General features: G+C 36.7%; 2 protein-coding genes across 2 annotated transcripts in view; both read right to left on the reverse strand.

Moving 5' to 3' along the window:
• CMC4 (C-X9-C motif containing 4) overlaps positions 1 to 23170 on the reverse strand; it is a 540756-nt gene that overhangs the window by 217718 nt on the left and 299868 nt on the right. The window lies entirely within an intron of this gene.
• Positions 1 to 23170, reverse strand: part of CLIC2 (chloride intracellular channel 2) — a 37959-nt gene that overhangs the window by 7206 nt on the left and 7583 nt on the right. The window contains exons 2-3 of the mRNA XM_050775498.1: positions 18049 to 18158; positions 17798 to 17923 (exon numbers count right to left, since the gene is read on the reverse strand). Coding sequence (XP_050631455.1) covers positions 17798 to 17923; positions 18049 to 18158 — 236 coding nt within the window. The remainder of the gene's footprint in view (positions 1 to 17797; positions 17924 to 18048; positions 18159 to 23170) is intronic.

Raw genomic sequence — 23170 nt, forward strand, 5'->3', positions numbered from 1 at the left:
TGTACACATGTGCCATGTTGGTGTGCTGCACCCATTAACTCATCATTTACATTAGGTATATCTCCTAATGCTATCCCTCCCCCTTCACCCCACCCCACAACAGGCCCCCGTGTGTGGTGTTCCCCTTCCTGTGTCCAAGTGTTCTCATTGTTCAATTCCTACCTATGAGTGAGAACATGCAGTGTTTGGTTTTTTGTCCTTGTGATAGTTTGCTGAGAATGATGGTTTCCAGCTGCATTCATGTCCCTACAAAGGACATGAACTCATCCTTTTTTATGGCTGCATAGTATTCCATGGTGTATATGTGCCACATTTTCTTAATCCAGTCTATCATTGATGGACATTTGGGTTGGTTCCAAGTCTTTGCTATTGTGAAGAGTGCCGCCATAAACATACGTGTGCATGTTTCTTTATAGCAGCATGATTTATAATCCTTTGGGTATATACCCAGTAATGGGATGGCTGGGTCAAATGGTATTTCTAGTTCTAGATCCTTGAGGAATCACCACACTGTCTTCCACAATGGTTGAACTAGTTTACAGTCCCACGAACAGTGTAAAAGTGTTCCTATTTCTGAACAACCTCTCCAGCACCTGTTGTTTCCTGACTTTTTAATGATTGCCATTCTAACTGGTATGAGATGGTATCTCATTGTAGTTTTGATTTGCATTTCTCTGATGGTGAGTGATGATGAGCATTTTTTCATGTGTCTGTTGGCTGCATAAATGTCTTCTTTTGAGAAGTGTCTGTTCATATCCTTTGCCCACTTTTTGATGGGGTTGTTTGATTTTTTCTTGTAAATTTGTTTGAGTTCTTTGTAGATTCTGGATATTAGCCCTTTGTCAGATGGGTAGATTGTAAAAATTTTCTCCGATTCTGTAGGTTGCCTGTTCACTCTGATGGTAGTTTCTTTTGCTGTGCAGAAGCTCTTTAGTTTAATTAGATCTGGTTTGTCAATTTTGGCTTTTGTTGACATTGCTTTTGGTGTTTTAGTCATGAAGTTCTTGCCCATGCCTATGTTCTGAATGGTATTGCCTAGGCTTTCTTCTAGGGTTTTTATGGTTTTAGGTCTAATATTTAAGTCTTTAATCATCTTGAATTAATTTTTGTATTAATTAATTAATTAGGTGTAAGGAAGGGATCCAGTTTCAGCTTTCTACATATGGCTATCCAGTTTTCCTAGCACCATTTATTAAATAGGGAATCCTTTCCCCAAATCTTGTTTTTGTCAGGTTTGTCAAAGATCAGATGGTTGTAGATGTGTGGTATTATTTCTGAGGGCTCTGTTCTGTTCCATTGGTCTATATCTCTGTTTTGGTACCAGTACCATGCTGTTTTGGTTACTGTAGCCTTGTAGTATAGTTTGAAGTCAGGTAGCATGATGCTTCCGGCTTTGTTCTTTTGACTTAGGATTGTCTTGGCAATGCAGGCTTTTCATATATGGCCTTTATCAGATTGTAGAAGCTATTTTCTATTCCTAGTTTGTTAAGTACTTTTATCATGAAACGGTGTTAGAGTTTGTCAAATGCTTTTTTATGCATCAATTGAGATAATCATGTACTTTTTGTCTTTTACTGGTATTATTTATTTCTTCATATGGCTTCACATTTCTGTCTGGTGTCCTCTCATTTCTGTCTAGAGGACTCTCTATAGCACCTTGTAGGGCAGGTCTACTAGCAATAAATTTCCTCAATTTTTGTTCATGTAGAGTGTCTTAATTTCTCCTTTATTTTTGAAGGATCATTTTTGCCAAATAGAGAATTATTGGTTGACAAGTTTTTTTTTCTTTTAGCACTTTAAATATGTCTTCTCTCTGCTTCTGGCCACCATGGTTTCTGATGAGAAATCCTCTGTTAATCTCATTGAAGATCCCTTCTATGTGATGAATTACCTCTTCCTTGATGCTTTTAAAATCCTTTCTTTGGCTTTGGCTTTATATAATTTGATTATAGTGCATCTTGTTGTGGATCAGTTTGAGTTTATTCTACTTGGAGTTCATTGAGTTTCTTGGATGTGTAGAGCAAGTTCCTTCGTCAAATTGTCAGCCATTATTTTTTTCAAATATTCTTTCTACCTCTTTCTCCTCATCCCTTCCCTCTGGGACTCTCATTATGTACAGCTTGGTAAATTTGGTGGTGCTCCACAGGTTTTAAGTTCTATTCTTTATCTTCCCTTTCTGCAGACTAAATAATTTCAACTGACCTATGTTTCATTTTGCTGATTTTTTTTTCTCTGTTCAAGTTTGTTGTAGAAAACCTCTAGTAATCTCCGATTTCTTTGAGCAGTGGTTTGCAGTTCTCCTTGTAGAGATCTTTCACCTCCTAGTTAGCTGTATTCTTGGGTATTTTATTCTTTTTGTGGCAATTGTGAATGGTTTTTTTTTTTTCCTGATTTGGCTCTTGGCTTGACTGTTTTTGGTTTATGGGAATGCTAGTGATTTTTGCATATTGATTTTGTATCCCGAGACTTTAGTGAAGATGTTTATCAGCTTAATAAGCTTTTGTGCTGAGACCGCGGCGTTTTCTACATATAGGATCATGTGACCTGCAAACAGGGATACTTTCATTTCCTCTCTTCCTATTTGAATGCTCTTTATTTCTTTCTTTTGCCTGATTGCCCTGGGCAGGCCTTCCAATACTACGTTGAATAGGAGTGGTGGGAAAGGGCATACTTGTCTTGTGCTCATCTTTAAGGGGAATGCTTCCAGCTTTTGCCCATTCAGTATAATGTTGGGTGTAGGATTTTCATATATGGCTCTTATTATTTTGAGGTATGTTTCTTCAATACCTAGTTTATTGAGAGTTTTTTTAAATGAATGGATGTTGAACTTTAACAAAAGCCTTTTCTGCATGTATTGAGGTAGTCATGAGGTTTTTGTCTTTAGTTCTGTTTATGTGACGAATCACATATATTGATTTTTGTATGTTGAACCAACCTTGCATTCCAGGGATAAAGTCTACTTGGCACAAACAAATGGAAAAACATTCCATGCTCATGGATAAGAAGAATCAATGTTGTTAAAATGGCCATACTACCCAAAGCAATTTATAGATCCAATACTATTCCTATTAAGCTCCCATTGAGATTCTTCACAGAACTAGAAAAAACTATTTTAAAATTCATATGGAACCAAAAAAGAGCCCAAATAGCCAAAGCAATTGTAAGCAAAAAGCACAAAGCTGGAGACATCACACTACCTGACTTCAAACTATACTACAGGGTTATAGTAACCAAAATAGCATGGCACTGGTACAAAAACAGGCACAGAGACCAATGAAACAGAAGAGAACCCAGAAATAACACCACATACATAAAACTATCTTATCTTTGAAAAACCTGACAGCAACCAACAAGCAATGGGGAAAGGATTCCCTGTTCAATAAATGGTACTGGGATAACAGGCTAGCCATATGCAGATGATTGAAACTGGACCCCTTCCTCACATCATATACAAAAATTAACACAAGATGGATTAAAAACTTAAGTGTACAACCCAAAACTATGAAAACCCTAGAAGACAACATAGGCAATACCATTCAGGACATAGGAATAGGCAAAGATTTCATGACAAAGATGCCAAAAGCAATTGCCCAACTAAAGCAAAAATTGACAAATGGGTTTTAATTAAACAAAAGAGCTTCTACACAGCAAAAGAAACTCAACAGAGTAAACAGACAACCTACAGAATGGGAGAAAATTTTTCCAAACTACGCATCTGACAAAGGTCTAACATCCAGCATCTATAAGGAACTTAAACAAATTTACAAGAAAAAAATCACATTAAAAAGTGGGCAAAGGATATGCACAGACACTTTTCAAAAGAAGACATACATGCGACAAATAAGCATGTGAAAAAAGTGCATTACTGATCATTGGAGAAATGCAAATCAAAACCACAATGAGATGCCATCTGACACCAGTTAGAATGGCTGTCACTAAAAAGTCAAGAAATAACAGATGCTTGCAAGGTTGTGGAGAAAAGCAAACACTTATACACTGTCGGTGGGAGTGTAAATTAGTTCAACCATTGTGGAAGACAGTATGATGGTTCATCAAAGATCTAAAAACAAATACAGTTTGACCCAGCAATCCCATAACTGGGTATATACTCAAAGGAATATAAATCATTCTATTATAATGACAGAGGCACATGTATGTTCACTGTAGCACTGTTCACAATAGCAAAGACATGGATTCAGCTGAAATGCTCAACAATGATAGACTGGATAAAAGAAAAGGTGGTACATATACACTAGGAAATACTATGCAGCCATAAAACAGAACAAGATCATGTCCTTTGCAGGGACATGGATGGAGCTGGAAGCTGTTATCCTTAGCAAACTAATGCAGAAAGATAAATCCAAATAATAATGCATATTCTCACTTATAAATGGGAGTTAAATGATGAGAAAACACGGACACATAGAGGGGAACTACACATACTGGGGCCTATCAGAGGGTGGAGAGTGGGAGAAGGGAGAGAATAAGGAAAAATAACTAATGAGTACTAGGCTTAATACCAAAGTGATGAAATAATCTGTGCAACAAACCCTTATGATACAAGTTTACCTATGTAACAAACCTGTACAAATACCCCTGAACTTAAAATAAAATTAAAAAAAAGAAAACTTCTAGTGAACTTTTTGAACATTATTACACTTTTCAGCTTCAGAATTTCTATTTGGCTTATTTTTATAATTTCTATATTTTTATTGATATTCTTTATTTGTTGAGACTTTTTTTCTGGCTTTCTATAGCTTTTAAAACATAGTCAAGACAGTTGATTGACGAGTTGATGGGTGCAGCACACCAACATGGCACAAGTATACATATGTAACAAACCTGCACGTTATGCACATGTACCCTACAACTTAAAGTATAATAAAAAAAAAAAAAGTCGTTGTCTATTAATTCACATGTCCGTGTCTCCTCAGGGACAATTTCTATTAATTTATTTTTCCCCTTGAGAATGGGCCATACTTTCTTGTTTCCTCACATGCCTCAGTTTTTTTTCTTGAAAACCAGATGTTTTGAATGTTATAATGTAGAAACTCTGGAAATCTGATTGATTCTCCCACTCCCCTGGTCTTGTTGTTGCTGCTTATTGTGGTTGTTGTTGGTTTAGTGCATTTTCTTAACTAATTTTGTAAAGCCTATATTTTTTTTGGTATGCGTGGCCTCTGAAATCTTTATTCCATCAGCTTTAGTTAGCTATCGATTTTACAGAGATTTTATTAAACTCCTGGAAGCAAAACAAAGAAACAAACTATGAAAAGAAAAAGCTTTCTTAGTTTTTAAAAAAATTATTATTATACTTTAAGTTCTAGGGTACAAGTGCATAACTTGCAGGTTTGTTACATATGTATACTTGTGCCATGTTGGCGTGCTGCACCCATCAACTCGTCAGCACCCATCAACTCGTCATTTACCTCAGGTATAACTCCCAATGCAATCCCTCCCCCCCACCCCCATGATAGGCCCCGGTGTATGATGTTCCCCTTCCCGAGTCCAAGTGATCTCATTGTTCAGTTCCCACCTATGAGTGAGAACATGCGGTGTTTGGTTTTCTGTCCTTACGATAGTTTGCTGAGAATGATGGTTTCCAGCTGCATCCATGTCTCTACAAAGGACACAAACTCATCCTTTTTTATGTTTTTGAGGGTTGGTTCTGTGTTGGGGCTCTCCTTCATTGCTTAGCTACACAGTTTAAAGTTCTGCCTTAGCCTTCATTTTCTGCTTGTGCGGTACCTGAAGTTTAGCCAGAATCAAGAGCCTAGAATCTTGTCAGTTCTTTTGTGAGCACACATCTAGAAATGGGTCCATGCATAGTCTTCTATAGTCCTCAGAATACATAAAACGTTTTGAAGCCATTATTTCCCTAAGCATCCCCCAAGTATCCCAGCCTCTTTCTTCCTGGGATTTTTTTTTTTTTTTTAATTGAGATGGAGTTTTGCTTTTGCTGTCCATGCCCAGGCTGGAGTGCAATGGCGCGATCTCGGCTCACCACAACCTCGGCCTCCTGCGTTCAAGTGATTCTCCTTTCTCAGCCTCCCGAGTAGCTGGGATTACAGGCATGCACCACCATGCCCAGCTAATTTTGTGTTTTTTGTAGAGACGGGATTTCTCTATGTTGGTCAGGCAGGTGGTGAACTCCTGACTTCAGGTGACCTGCCTGCCTCGGCCTGCCAACGTGCTAGGATTACAGGCATGAGCCACTGCGCCTGGCCCTTCCTGGGATTTTTCAATTTGCCTATTGCTTTTCCCAAATGTTATTCCTTGTCCTGTGTAGCTGTGACTAATATATTTGCTTTAAAATGCTTTCCACAAACACCACCAGGGAAGGTGACTCAGCCCTGGGGAAGCTCTAGTGCAGGTGACAAAAAGGTAAACCATTGAAGTAATCCTTCAGGGAACCACCAGATAGGTCAAACCACACAATCACAGTTCATTGAAAGTAAGGTCAATATCACTTCCTCTGGTACCAGTAACCTGCACCCGCAATATAAGCTGCCATTTTTAAGGCTATTGATGGACTGAGGGTTGGAGGATGGTATCAAGGTAACCAAAAATGCCACAGAACTCTCACTGAAATTTAGATTTTTTTATTCATTAAGTGTTCTCCTGGCTGCTGTAATTTTTGCTTAGATTTCAGAGTGCTGAAAAAGTTGTTTCTGACCGTTTTTGCCAGCCTATTCATTGCTTTTATGAAAGAATGGAGTTCTGGAGTTCCCTACTCCACCATTTCCATTAATGTGGGTGTTTACAAGGTTTTAAAAAGTAGATAAAACAAAGTTCATATGGAAGAGTTCCCATATCCAGCAATATGGAAGACCAACCGCTGTGGAGGGCCTTGTAAATAGACAATTCCTTTTAGCAGTGTTTGTAACAATAAAACTGAGAAACAATATTTAGTCCTTTTTGACTTAGAAACAATATTTTAGTCCTTTTTCAAGTCATGGTAACTATTATGAAGTATTATGAACCAGTGGTTGTTGTGTGTTATCGAATCTTCACTTTTAAAAATGGATGTGTCAAAGAGTGTGTGGAGATAATTTTTAATATATTTGACTGCTTGACCATTAGTATCTAATGGAGATATCGCACATCATCCAAAGGTCCTGGACTTTGAGCTGACTGTAGTAACTGTGTGTTCCATATATGAGAAGAAGGATACATACGTTTATTTAGGTGGTCAGAGGGGCAAACTATGGCAGATAACACACTTATATACCACTCCTTAGATATGACCACATGAATTACCTCTGGACAATGAGATGTAAATGGAAATTTTTGGGTGTGGCTTCTGTGAAAAATCCTTAGAGCTGGCTTGTATATTAGATCTGTTGCCTGGAGTTCCAGCAGACATATTGTCACCATGAGTTAACTTTGAGACTGGAAGCCTCACTTAAAGGATGGCAGAGAAGAAAGATTAGGAGTTGAAATCCCTAATGAAATTACGGAGCTATCATCCCAGGTTCATTCTGAGTTTCTTATGTGAGAAAAACAAAAACCATATTTCTTTCTCTCTTTTTTTCTTTGTTTTTTTTTGGCTTTAAGGAGCCGAGAATTTAATAGGCAAGAAGGAAGGGAGAAGACAGAAGGAAGAAGCTCCCCCGTACAGAGACAGAGGGAGGAGGGCTCCAAAGCCGAAAGAGGAGGCCCCTCAAAATTCATTAAAAAAATTTATTTTAGGTTTCGGATACATGTGAAGGTTTGTTACATAGGTGAACTCATGTCATGGGAATTTGTTGTACAGATTATTTCATCACCAAGGTACTAAGTTCAGTACCCAATTGTTATCTCTTCTGCTCCTTTCCCTCCTCCAACCCTCCACCCTCAAGTAGACCCCAGTGTGTATTGTTCCCTTCTTTGTGTTCATGAGTTCTCATCATTTAGCTCCCACTTATATGTGCAAACATGCAGTATTTGGATTTCTGTTCCTGTGTTAGTTTGCTAAGAATAATAGCCTGTAGCTCCATCCATGTTCCTGCAAAAGACACGATCTCATTCTTTTTATGGCTGCATACTATTCCATGGTATATATGTACCACCTTTTCTTTATTCAGTCTGTCATTGATGGGCATTTGGGTTGATTCCATGTTTTTGTTATTGTGAATAGTGCTGCAATGAACATTCTCATGCATGTGTCTTTATGGTAGAATGATTTATATTCCTCTGGGCATATATCCAGTAATGAGATTGCTGGATTAAATGGTAGTTCTGCTGTTAGCTCTATGAAGAATCACTACACTATCTTCAACAATGGTTGAACTAGTTTACACACCCACCAACAGTGTATAAGTGTTTGCTTTTCTCCACAACCTTGCCAGCATCTGTTATTTCTTGACTTTTTATTTTTAGCCATTCTGACTCATGTGAGATGGTATCTCATTGTGGTTTTGATTTGCATTTCTCCAATGATCAGTAATGAGCTTTTTTTTCATATGCTTGTTTGCCCCATGTGTGTCTGTTCATCTGTTCACGTCCTTTGCCCACTTTTGAATGCGATTTTTTTCTTGTAAGTTTGTTTAAGCTCCTTATAGATGCTGGATATTAGACCTTTGTTAGACGCATAGTTTGTAAAAATCTTCTTCCATTCTGTAGGTTGTCTGTTTACTTTGTTGATTGTTTCTTTTGCTGTGTAGAAGCTCTTTTGTTTAATTAAAACCCATTTGTCAATTTTTGCTTTTGTTGGGCAATTGCTTTTGACATCTTTGTCATGAAATCTTTGCCTGTTCCTATGTCCAGGATGGCATTGCCTAGGTTGTCTTCTAGGTTTTTGTAGTTTTGGATTTTACACTTAAGTCTTTAATCCATCTTGATTTTTGTATATGGTATAAGGAACAGGTCCAGCTTCAATCGTCTGCATAGGGCTAGCCAGCCTAGCATCATTTATTGACTACGGAGTGCTTTCCCCATTGCTTGTGTTTGTCAACTTTGTCAAAAATCACACGGTTGTAGGTGTGCGGCCTTATTACTGGGCTCTCTACTATGTCCCATTGGTCTATGTGCCTGTTTTTTCCTTTTCTTTTCTTTTTTTGAGATGGAGTTTCACTCTGTTGCCCAGGCTGGAGTGCAATGACATGATCTTGGCTCACTGCAACCTCCATCTCTCAGGTTCAAGCAATTCTCCTGCCTTAGTCTCCCAAGTAGGTGGGATTACAGGCATGTGCCACCAAGCCTGGCCAACTTTTGTATTTTTAGTAAAGATGGGGTTTCACCATGTTGGCCAGGCTGTTCTGGAATGGCTGACCTCAGGTGATCCACCTGCCTCGGCCTCCAAAAGTGCAGGGATTACAGGTGTTGTATCAGTACCATTCTGTGTTTTGCTTACGGTAGCCCTGCAGTAAAGTTAAAAGTTGGCTAATGCGATACCTCTAGCTTTGTTCTTTCTGCTTAGAATTGCCTTGGCTATTCGGGCTATTTTTTGGTTTCATATGAATTTTAAAATAGTTTTTTCTAGTTCTGTGAAGAATGTCATTGTTAGTTTTTAGAAATAACATTAAATCTTTAGATTGCTTTGGGCAGTGTGGTCATTTTGTTGATATTGATTCTTCCTATTCATGAGCATGGGACATTTTTCCATTTGTTTGTGTCTTCTTTTATTTCTTTGACCTGTGTTTTGTAATTCTCATTGTAGATATCCTTCACCTCCTGGGTTAGCTGTATTCTCAGGTTTTAAATTTTTTTGTGTGGCAATTTTGAATGGGATTGCCTTCCCAATTGGGCTCTCAGCTTGGCTGTTGTTGATGTATAGAAATGCTAGTGATTTTTGTACATTGATTTTGCATCCTGAAACTTTGCCAAAGTTGTTTTATCAGCTGAAGGACCTGTTGGGTTGGGAGTATGGGGTTTTCTTTGAGAAAAAATTTTTATTGTGATGTAAAATGCACTTATAAAATGTCCACCAGAAGGCATGTAATTCTTCACTGCTATATAAATCTATTGGGAATATGTTATTCACTGTCTAGGTATGATAATGCCACCTAAAACATATTGTAAATGATGAGTTATTCTCTATAACAAATGTATCACTGATTTTCAGCAATCATAGGTTTAATAATAATTAGTTTAAGACTATAATCACATCTATATTCTGGAATGTCCATTTACTTTAATGTAGTGTAGTGGAATTTAGAGTATAATTGCACATAGATGGTACAGAAAAACATTCACTTCTAAATTATTTTATACCTTCATGACAGGTAGTCTTTCTGACTGAAAATAACTACTTCAGCTATGGTCTGCAACACAGCTCCAGGATGCTTAATGCAATAATTTGGGTGTATGTGTGTCTGTCTCTGTGTGTACCCATGGAACAACTTATACCTTTAATAAACAAGTGCAACATTATTGTCAATTATTTTGCATGTTTAAATACTATAGTCTGATTATTTGTAAACAAACAAAACCTCACAAAAATACTCTAAATTCTATATAAAAAGTCTGTTAACCCATAATTATTCTAATATGCTTTACTTACTTGAACACAAATTTCTGAAGGGTACATATATTACCTTAGATAATAAGGTTTAGAAATGAGTGCTTTGGCCAGGCGCAGTGGCTCATGCCTGTAATCCCAGCACTTTGGGAGGCAGAGGCAGGCGCATCACCTGAGGTCAGGAGTTCGAGACCAGCCCGACCAACATGGAGAAACCCCATCTCTACTAAAAATACAAAATTAGCCGGGCATGTGGCACATGCCTGTAAATCCCAGCTACTTGGGAGGCTGAGGCATGAGAATCACTTGAACCCAGGAGGCAGAGGTTGCAGTGAGCTGAGATTGTGCCATTGCTTTCCAGCCTGGGCAACAAGAGCAAAACTCCATCTCAAAAAAAAAAAAAAAAAAAAAAAAAAAAGTGTGCTTCACCCTTTGAAATATGCATTTCTGATAACTGATTTACATAGCATAAAGTTTAGATCAATAAATTACAAATCCTGGATCCCCACAGTTCATTTAGAAAATGCCTCAAAGTTATGGTTCTTGTAGCAGGTTTAACAGAGTAAACACTAACTGTTCTAGCTTCCTCTATTTCAAGCGTCAAAGAAATATGAGGCTCAAAATCTCTCTAGGTTGTAACTGAAAATGCAAAGCATTAGAAGACAGTTAAATGTGGTTTGAAATACAGTATTAATTGAAAGGAGATTATTAAGGTATTTATCTGTGTTAGCCTGTTAAGCACTAGGACTTTAATTTTAAATCTGAATATTTATTCAGAAGTGACAAAGAACACAATTTGCCTATAAAAGTATGGTTTTGGAGAAAAAAGTCAATCCTGATTTTTAAAACTCTTTCAACATTTTTTGTTTCCTTTTGGATGATATTATTTTAAATTTCAATCTGAACATAAATGTTTGGCTTCACAGAGCCTTAGATAATTTACTAAGGCTGTTAAAGTTGCTCTTGTTGCTGCATACAACCTTTTTTGACGAACATGAGAATGATCTGGAAACCATGCAATGAATATTCATTCATGTCCCTGGGCATTCTGAGAATCTTACCTGAATAATATATAGCACGGTTGTTTGTCCTCCAACAGGGGTAAAACAAAGGAATCATAATCCTTATCCCAGGAATCTGAAGCCTGACTATATGACCCAATCACAAGTTACTCATTTTCAATAGATATTTTCAGAAGTCTGTACTTTCCATTTCTGGCTCTGGCAAGATCTCTTTAACATCTTCACTTGCTTGGATGCGGGTCTGGTGGGACATGGCGGCGGCCACTAGCTCCTGGCTCCGATGCCGAGTGCAGCCGAGTATGCGGTTTTCTAGATATAGAATCATGTCGTCTGCAAACAGGGATAGTTTGACTTCCTATGTTCGTATTTGGATGCCCTTTCTTTCTTTCTCTTGCTTGATTGCTCTGGCTAGAACTTCCAATACTGTTTTAAATAAGAGTGGTAAGAAGGGCATCCTTGTCTTGTGCCTCTTTTAAAGGGGAATGCTGGCTAACACGGTGAAACCCCGTCTCCACTAAAAATACAAAAACAATCAGCCGGGCGTGATGGCGCTGCCTGTAGTCCCAGCTACTCGGGAGGCTGAGGCAGGAGAATGGCGGGAACCCGGGAGGCGGAGCTTGCAGTGAGCCGAGATCGCGCCACTGCACTCCAGCCTGGGCGACAGACCGAGACTCTGTCTCAATAAATAAATAAATAAATAAATAAGAAAGAAAGCTGCCAAAAAAAAAAAAAAAGCAGCAACTTAAACCAGGAACGCATGGAAGAAAGAAGAGCTTATTTTGACTTGCATACACGTTATCCAGTTGCCTCAAGGGAAGTAGGAAATTTTGCCAACAGGGCGAACAAACGTCAGTTCTTACCCAGCGGCTCTCATCCCCGGACAGTTCCAGGAATATTTTAAAAGGTACTCGCCAGATGCGCTGCGGTATCTGCCATTAAACACAGCCCTGCACGAGGCCACTCTGGATCCCAAGCTCCCTGCTCTAGACAGTGACGGTGATTCAGATGATGGCGAAGATGGTTGAGGTGATGAGAAACAGAAAAATAAAGGCACTTCGGACAGCTCCTCTGGCAATGAATCTGAAGGGGAAAGCTCTCCTGACAGCCAGGAGGACTCTTTCCAGGGAAGGCAGAAATCAAAAGACACAGCTGCCACTCCAAGAAAAGATGGTCCCAAACATTCTGTACTGCCCAAGTCAGTTCCTGGGTACAAGCCAAAGGTCATTCCAAATGCTATATGTAGAATTTCTCTGAAGGGTAAGGAGTCCAACAAGAAAGGAAAGGCTGAATCACTTACACACTGCTCCCAATGTGAGAATAGTGGCCATCCTTCTTGCCTGGATATAAAGAAAATAAAGGACTCAAATGTTACCAGTACACAAAACCACCAAACTGTAATGATAAATGATAAGAGAGAAAGAAAAAAAAAAGAATATACAAAGCAATCAGAAAAAAAATGACAAAATGACAGAAATAAGTCTTCACATATAAACATAAACAGATTAAATATTCCACTTAAAAGACATACACTGGATGACTAAACTTAAAAAACATAATCCAACTGCATATTACTTACAAGAGACTCACCTCACTAGTAAAGACACATACAGACTGAAAGGGGTTGATAAAGATATTTCACACAAATGGAAACCAAAAGTGAGCAGGATTAGCTATAATCATATAAGGTAAAACAGACATTAAATCAAAAAAAGTGGAAACAAGGACTAAGACTATCATTATATAATGACAAAGAGATCAACCCAGCAAAAAAGATATAACAATCCTAAATATATATGCACCCAATACTGGAGCATCCAGATTCATAAAGCAAGCATTACTAGATCTAAAGGTAGAGACAGACTGCACTGCAATAATAGGCAGAAACTTTAACATCCCACTGTCACCATTAGATAGATAATCTAGACAGAAAATCAGCTAATAAACATTAGACTTAAACTGGACTTTAGACCAAATGAATGAAACAGACATTTACAGAACACTCTATCCAACAACTAAAGAATATACATTCATCAGCACATGGAATATTCTCCAGGATGGACCACATGTTAGTCCACAAAATGTCTCAATAAATTTAACAAAATCAAAATCATAGCAAGGATATTCTAGGGCCACAATGAAATCAACTATAAATAAACACCAAGAGGAACTTTAGAAACTGCATAAATACATAAAAATTAACCAACATGCTCCTGAACAACCAGTGACCAATAAAGAATTTAAGAAGAAAAAAAATTCTTGAAACAAACAAAAATTGAAACACAACATACGTAAACCTGTGGGATACAGCAAAAGCAGCATTAAGAGGGAAGTTTATAGCAATAAATGCCTACATCAAAAAAGTAGGAAATGACAAATTAATCTAATAATATATGTGAAGCTGCTAGAAAAGCAAGAACAAACCAAACACCAAATTAGCAGAAAAAAGAAGTAATAAAGAACAGAACTAAATGAAATGCGGACTAAAAACTACAAAGCATTACGAATCAAAAAGTTGGTTTTTGTTAAATTGATAAACTGCCAGATAGACTAACCAAAAAAGTAGAAGACCCAAACAAACAAATTAGAAATGAAAAATGACACATTAAGTCATACATGTAAGAAACACAAAAGATCACCAGAGACCATTATGAACAACTGTATGCTGACAAACTGATAAACCTAGAGGAAATGGATAAATTCCAGGAAATGTACAATGTATTGAGACTGAATTGAGAAGAAATGGAAAACATGAACAGACCAATAATGAGTAGCAAGATTGAGTCAGTAATAAAGTCTCTCAAATGAAGAAAAGCACAGGACTGGATGAATTCACTGACAAATTCTACCAGAAGAACTAATACCAATTCTCCTGAAACTATTCTAAAAAATGGAAGAGGAGAGAACTCTCCTTAACTCATTCTATGAAGCCAGCACCATCCTGATACAAAAACCAGACAAGAACACACACATAGAAGAAAACTACAGGCCAATATTTCTGATGAACATAGATACAAAAACTCTCGACAAAATACTAGCAAACTGAATCCAATAGCATATCAGAAAGATAATACACCATGATCAAGTGGGATTTATACCAGTGATACAAGAATGGTTCAACATGTGCAAATCAATAACCTCAATATATGACATCAATAGACTAAAGAACAAAAAACATATCATCATCTCAATAGATACAGAAAAAGCATTTGATCAAATTCAATACCCCTTCATAATAAAACCTCTCAACAAATGGGGCATAGAAGGAAAATATGTCAAAATAATAAAGGCTATATATGATAAACCCACAGCTGATATCATGCTGAATAGGGAAAAGTTGAAAGCCTTTCCTCCAAGAAATGGAAAAAAACAAGGATGCCCACTTTCACCACTCCTATTCAACATAGTATTGGAAGTCCTAGGTATTGCAATCAGCCAAGAGAAAGAAATAAAAGGCATCCAAATTGGAAAAAAGGAAGTAAAACTGTTTCTTTTTACTGGTGCCATTATCTTGTATCTGGTAAAACCTAAAAACTCCATCAAAAAATTCTTACATTTGATAAGTAAATTCAGTAAAGTTCCAGGTTAAAAACATCAACACTAAAAAACATGTAGCATCTATACACCAATAATGATCTACCCACAAAAGAAATGAAGACGGCAATTCCATTTACAATAGCTAAAAATTAAAATAGCTGGGAATAATTTTAATCAAGGAGGTAGAAGATCTTTACAATGAAAACTACAAAATGCTAATGAAAGAAATTGAAAATGGAAAATATATGGAAAAACATCTCATGCTCATGGTTCAGAAAAATTAATATTGTTAACATTGTAATTTTCCCAAAGTAACCTGCAGATTCAATGCAATCCCTGTCAAAATACCAATGTCATTTTTCACAGAATTAGAAAAAAAGAATACTAAAATTCACATGTAACCAAAAAAGATTCCATATAGCCAAAGCAATTCTAAGCCAAAAGAACAAAGCTGGAGGCATCACAGTACCTGACTTTGAACTATATTACAAGGCTATAGTAACCAAAATAGCATGTTATTGGTATAAAAACAGACACATAGACCAATGGTCAGAATAGAGAACCTAGCAATAAATTCACATATTTAATGCCAGCTTATCTTTGACAAATTTCACAAGAACATTGGGGAACGGACACCTTTTTCAATAAATGGTACTGGGAAAATTGGATAGCCATATGCAGAAGAATGAAACTTGATCCTTATCTCTCACTATATACAAAAATCAACTCAAAATGGACTGAAGACTTAAACATAATACTCAAAACTATAAAAATAAAAAGAGAAAACCTAGAGAAAACTCTTCTGGACATTGGTCTAGACAAATAATTTATGATTGTCAAAAGCACACGCAATAGAAACAAAAATAGACAAATAGGACTCAATTAAACTAAAAAGCTTCTGCCCGGCAAAAGAAATGAGTGAAGAGACAACCTTTTGAATGAGCGGAAATGTTTGCAAACTATTCAACAGGGGACTAATATCCAGAATATACAAGGAAATCAAACAACTCAACAATAAAACAAATCTCATAAAATATGGGCAAAGGGCATGGCCAAAATGTACACAAAGAAATGCTCAACTTTACTAATCAACAGAGAAATGCAAACCAAAACCAAAATGAGATATCATCTCACCTCAGTCAGAATCGCTATTATTAAAAAGACGAAAAAATTAACAGACGTTGGCAAGGATGTGGAGAAAAAGGAACTCTTATACACTGTTTTTGGGAATATAAATATAGCCACTATGGAAAACAGCATGGAGATTTCTGAAAAAACCAAAAGTTGCACTACCCTAAGATCCAAAAATCTCACTAATTAGCATTTACCCAAAGCATGAGAAATCAGTATGTCAAAGGGATACCTGCACTCTCATGTTTATTGTTGCATTATTCACAATAGACAAGGTATGGAATCAACCTAAGTGTCCATCAACAGATAAATGGATAAAGAAAGTGTGGCACACATACACAATGAAATAGCATTCAGCCATAAAAGAGAATGAAATCTTGTCATTTGGAACAACATGGATGGAACTGGAATTGTTATGTCAACTGAAATAAGCCAGGCACAAAAAGAAAAAAATAGCATGTTCTCACCTATATGTCGGAGTTAAAAAAGTTGATCACATGAAGATAGAGAATGGAGAGATAGATAACAGAGGCTGGGGAAGGTGATTGGGAGGAGAAGGGAAGATGAAGAGAAGTGTGTTAAAAAGTACACACATAAATAAGATAGAAGGAATTAATTCAATGTTTGATAGAAGAGTAGGGTGACTATAGTTACAAAAATGTATTGTACTTGCGTCATGGACACCATAGATACCCTGACTTTATCACTATGCATTACATACACATAATAGAATTTCATATGTGTCCCATAATTTGTGCTGATAAAAACATTTTAAAAGAAGGTGAACCATCAGAGAGACATTCTCCCGTGGGTTTTAGAGGAAGAGAACAATCAGCTATGTTGTGAAATGCCTATACAGAGGGGTAGCCTCTAGTAACTGAATGCCAACCCCAACAAACAGCTACCCAATAACCTAAGACTTCAGTCATATAGCTTCAAGGAACTGAATTCGGCCAAAAACTTGAATGAAGATGGAAGAGTCACCTGGGCCCCAAATGATAACTGTGTTCCTGACCAACACTTTGAATGCAGCTTTTTGATACCCTGAGCAGAGGACCTCAGCAGGTCATACCCAGACAACTGACCAATGGAAGCTGTGAGATAATAAATAGATGTTATTTTAAGATACTAAGTTTGTGGTAATTTGTTACACAGCAATAGAAAATTAATACAGCATGCTTCTTGTTTCTAGACCTATCCTGGGTAGACAGAGATGTGCGGTTGTCATTCAAGTGTAGGCAGTACAGTTCTGGCCTCTGGTTAACTGCTTGAAGTCTATTTCCTGGCCACTAACCCTTGTGTTGGGTATGTTCTTTCATTTCATCAGTGGTGTTAAGGACCAGTCATGACCAATCCTTATGCATAACATAGTGTTAGTACCCCACTCCCTACTCCTATCTTACTATATGTTCCTACTCTATTTCTAGACCACCGAGAACTTACCTTCTTGTGTTATGTATGTTATGCAGCTTTTAAACATTATTTGGAATATTATACATATCATCCTTTTGTATTTGAAGTTGGAGGGGGATGTTTATGCATGTGTGTCATTTGACATGTAGGCCCAGAAATCCAAAAGTACTTAAATTGGTAAGAATACTCAATCTGCAATAAACAAGCCAGTAAAATAGATTATCTTCAGCAAAATAGTATCCTGTAAGTGCTGTACCTTGGAGGAGCCAGGGTCTGTTCTAGAAACTCCTCAATTTTAATGAAGTCTGTTTTCAACTCCTTGTTATACACCAGGAATGGAGGATTGGTACCTGGGGCTAAGTCCTTCAGTTCTTCAGGCTTTCTATGATTATTAAAAATAAGCAGAGTTAGGTCTCTAGATAAAGTACACATTAAATAAACACCAATATTTTATTGGTATGTACCAATCTCAATTCCTAGAATTTAACATGTCCTGATTTCTCTTACCTGGTCATGTCAACCGTTGTCACATTAAATTTAACTCCTTTAAGCCAGAGGATCATGAAAAGGCGTTGGCAAAAGGGACAGTTTCCAATACTCTCTCCATCACTTCCAGCCTATTAAGATAAAGAGAGACCACAGTTTATTTGTTTGTTCAATAAGTATGTATTGAGTGCCTACTAGGAAATGAGCTCGTTGCTAGAGACAAACATGGACATTCTCAATCTCAAGAACTCCATCATCTATGGACAGAGAGATATACAGAAGCAAATAATTTCATTATATGTAAAGTTACAACTGTGATGGGTACATAATAATAATAAATTTTATATATTATCAGAATTTATATAATTTTCCTATTGATAGACATTTAAGATATTCCAAAATTTTTACTAATCTAAGTACTTCAGAAACAAACATTTCTGGGCATATAGCTTCTTCCACTTCTGAGATTATATCTTTAAGGTTAATCTTTAAAATGAAAATGGTGAGTAAAATGTATGCACATTTCCCATTTTGATAGCTCTTACCAAATTTCCTTTCTGAAAGGTATCTTTCCATATGGCCATTGACCGTTTCCTTATTTTGCTAATTGTTTGTTCATGACAGTTTTTAATTTTTTTATGAAGGTAATGACTTTTTCTTATTGTTTGGAAAAATTATTTGTATATTAAAGACATTAACTCTTTGTGATACATGTTACATGTAATTTTAAAAACATGGATTATATAAAATTTAAATTTACATGAGATCTACCATTCTTTCCCAAAAACTCCTTAAGCTGATAAGCAACTTCAGCAAAGTCTCAGGACACAAAATCAATGTGCAAAAAGCATTTCTATACACCAATAATAGACAGTCAAATCATGAGTGAACTCCTGTTCACAATTGCTACAAAGAGAATAAAATACCTAGGAATACAACTTACAAGGGACGTGAAGGACTTCTTCGAGGAGAACTACAAACTACTGCTCAAGGAAATAAGAGAGGACACAACAAATGGAAAAACATTCCATGCTCATGGATAGGAAGAATCAATATCGTGAAAATGGCCATACTGCCCAAAGTAATTTATAGATTCAATGCTATTCCCATCAAGCTACCATTGCCTTTCTTCACAGAATTCGAAAAAATCTACTTTAAATTTCATATGGAACCAATAAAGAGCTTGTATAGCCAAGACAATCTGAAGCAAAAACAAAAACAAACAAACAAAAAACCCAAGCTGGAGACATCACGCTACCTGACTTCAAACTATACTACAAGGCTACAGTAACCAAAGCAGCATGGTACTGGTACCAAAACACATATATAGACCAATGGAACAGAACAGAGGCCTCAGATATAACACCACACATCTACAACCATCTGACCTTTGACAAACCTGACAAAAACAAGAAATGGGGAAAGAGTCCCTATTTAATAAATGGTGGTGGGAAAAGTGGCTAGCCATATGCAGAAAACGGAATCTGGACCCCTTCCTTACACCTTATACAAAACTTAACTAAGATGGATTAAAAACTTAAACGTAAGACCTAAAACCATAAAAACCCTAGAAGAAAACCTAGGCAATACCATTCAGGACATAGGCATGGGCAAAGACTTCATGACTAAAACACCAAAAGCAATGGCAACAAAAGCCAAAATTGACAAATGGGATCTAATTAAACTAAAGAGCTTCTGCACAGCAAAAGAAACTGTCATCAGAGTGAGCAGGCAACCTACAGAATAGGAGAAAAATTTTGCAGTCTATCCATCTGACAAAGTGCTAATATCCAGAATCTACAAGGAACTTAAACAAATTTACAAGAAAAAAACAACCCCATCAAAAAGTGGGCAAAGAATATGAACTTCTCAAAAGAAGACATTTATGCGGCCAACAACCATAGGAATAAAAGCTCATCATCACTGGTCATTAGAGAAATGCAAATCAAAACCACAATGAGACAACATCTCACACCAGTTAAAATGGCAATCATTAAAAAGTCAGGAAACAACAGATGCTGTAGAGGATGTGGAGAAATAGGAACGCTTTTACACTATTGGTGGGAAGGTAAATTAGTTCAATCATTGTGGAAGACAGTGTGACAATTCCTCAAGGATCTAGAATCAGAAATACCATTTGACCCAGCAATCCCATTACTGGGTATATACCCAAGGGATTATAAATCATTCTACTATAAAGGCACATGCACACATATGTTTACTGCAGCACTATTTACAATAGCAAAGAGTTGGAACCAACCCAAATGGCATCAGTGATAGAGTGGACAAAGAAAATGTGGCACATATACACTATGGAATACTATGTAGCCATAAAAGAGAATGAGCTCATGTCCTTTGCAGAGACATGGATGAAGATGGAAACCATCATTCTCAGCAAACTAACAGAAAACCAAACATCACAAGTTCTCACTCATAAGTGGGAGTTGAACAATGAGAACACATGGACACAGGGAGGGGAACATCACACAATGGAGCCTTTTGTGGAGTCGGGGGAAATGAGAGGGAGAGCATTACCTAACGCATGTGGAGCCCAAAACCTAGATGACGGGTTGATGGGTGCAGCAAACCACCATGGGACATGTATACCTAGGTAACAAACCTGTATGTTCTGCACATGCATCCAAGAACTGAAAGCATAATAAAAAAAGAAAATGTGATATATATACACACACATATATGTGTATATATACACACACACATATGTGTATATATATACACACACATACATATGTGTGTACACACACACACACACACCATGGAATACTACTCAGCCATAAAAAGGAACTAAATAATGGCATTTGCAGCAATCTGGAAGGAATTGGAGACTATTATTCTAAGTGAAGTAACTCAGGAATGGAAAACCAAACATGGTATGTTCTCACTCATAATTGGGAGCTAAGCTATGAGGACGCAAAGGCATAAGAATGATACGATGGACTTTGAAGACTCAGAGAAAGGGGTGGGGGAGTGAGGGATAAAAGACTACACATTGGGTACAGTGTACACTGCTTGGGTGATGGGTGCACCAATATCTCTTAAGTCACTACTATATATCTTATTCACGTAACCAAACATCACCTATTCCCCAAAAACCCATTGAAAAATAAATATTTTTTTTTAAAAAAGAAACGAAATCATTGTGTTGTATACATTGAATATATACAATTTTTATTTGCCAATTAAATACTCTAAAATAAAAAAGGAAAAAAGAAAATGAGCAAATGACATGAACAGACATTGCACATACAGATGACAAATAAGCACATAAAATGTTCAATTTTATTAGCCTTTAGGGAAATGCAAATTTAAACAATAAAATGTCACTACACACCTTTCAAAATAGTTAAGATAAAAATAGTGACAACACAAAACGCTGGTGAGAATGCACAGAAATATTGCTGGGTTTAATGTAAAATAGTATGACCACACTGGAAAGCACTTTGGCAATTTCTTACAAATCTAAACATGCAGCTGCTACGCAACCAAACAACTAGACCCTTTGGCATTTATCTCAGAGAAATGAAAACTTATGTCCATAAAGAAACCTGTAAAAGAGGATTTATACAGCCTTGTTTGTAATAACCCCAAACTGGTGACAACCAAAATGTCCTTCAACAGCTGAATAATTAAGCCAATTGTGGCCTATCAGTATCATGGAGCAGTACTCAGCAATTAAAAGGATCGAACTGTTGATACACACAACAACTTGGATGAAGTTCCAGGGAATTATGCTGAGTGGGGAAAAAAGACAACCCCAAAAGGTGATATACTGTATTATTCCATCCACATAGCATTCTTGACATGATAAAATTATCAAAGCGGAAGAGATTAATGGTTGAGGGATTGGGTGAGACACAAGCGGATGTGGCTTTAAAAGGGCAACACGGATCTGTGTAGTGATGAAAATCTTCTGTATCTGACTGCATCAATGTCAATAATGTCCTGGTTTTCTTATCGTACTATAGTTTTACAAGATGTTATCATTAAGGGAAACTTGGTAAGGGGCACACAGAATCTCTCTGTATTATTTATTAAAATGGCAGGTGAATCTTCAACCATCTCAACATAACACCTTAATTTTAAAAAATTTTAGTCATAAGAAACAAGACACACATACACACAGAGAATATATTTAATGTCATAGAAATAAATTCATAATACATTGTTAAATAAAAATAGCTTACAAAACAATATATTAAAAGCAATGGCAAAAAGCGCAATTAATTTTGTACCAACCTAATATATGAAATAACCTCTTTTTGATGAATATATTTATCTATATGAGTGAAGAAATAGAGCATAAAAAGCTATACACATAAATGTTAAAGTGGGTGGTATCATGGATGATTTTTATTGATTTTATTTTCACTTAGCGATATTTTGTAATTTATGTAACTAAAATAAAATAAAGTCACTTAAAAAAAAAAGAATGAGATCATGTCCTTTATAGGAACATGAATGGCGCTAGAAGCCATTATCCCTAGCAAATTAATGCAGCAACAGAAAACCAAATACCACACATTCTCACTTAAGTGGCAGCTAAAAGAAGAGAATACATGGACTCATAAAAGGAAACAGCAGACACTAGGGCCTATTGGAGGGTGGAGGGTGGAGGGTGGGAGGAAGGAACAGATCAGAAAAAAAATAAAACCTAATGGGTACTAGGCTTAATATCTGGGTGATGAAATAATTTGTACAACAAACCCCCATGACACAAGTTAACCTATATATCAAATCTGCACATGTACCCCTGTACTTAAAAGTGGAAACAAAACCAAAATGGAAGACCATTTATCATGACCAAGTGCAATTTATTCCAGTGATGCAAGAATGGTTCAACATACACACATCAATTAATGAGACACATCAACAGAATGAAGAACAAAAACCTTATGATCATTTTAATTGTGCTGAAAAAGCATTTGATAATATTAAACATCCCTTTATGACAAAAAACCCTCAAAAACACGGGTATAGAAGGAACATACCTCAACAGAATAAAAGCCATATATGACAAACCCATAGCTAGTATTATACTGAATGGAGAAAAACTGAAAGCCTGTCCTCTAAGATCAGAACATAACAAGGATGCCCACTTTCACCACTATTATTCAACATAGTA

Source organism: Macaca thibetana, chromosome X (genome assembly GCF_024542745.1).
Source record: "Macaca thibetana thibetana isolate TM-01 chromosome X, ASM2454274v1, whole genome shotgun sequence".
In the NCBI taxonomy this organism is placed as follows: Eukaryota; Metazoa; Chordata; class Mammalia; order Primates; family Cercopithecidae; genus Macaca; species Macaca thibetana.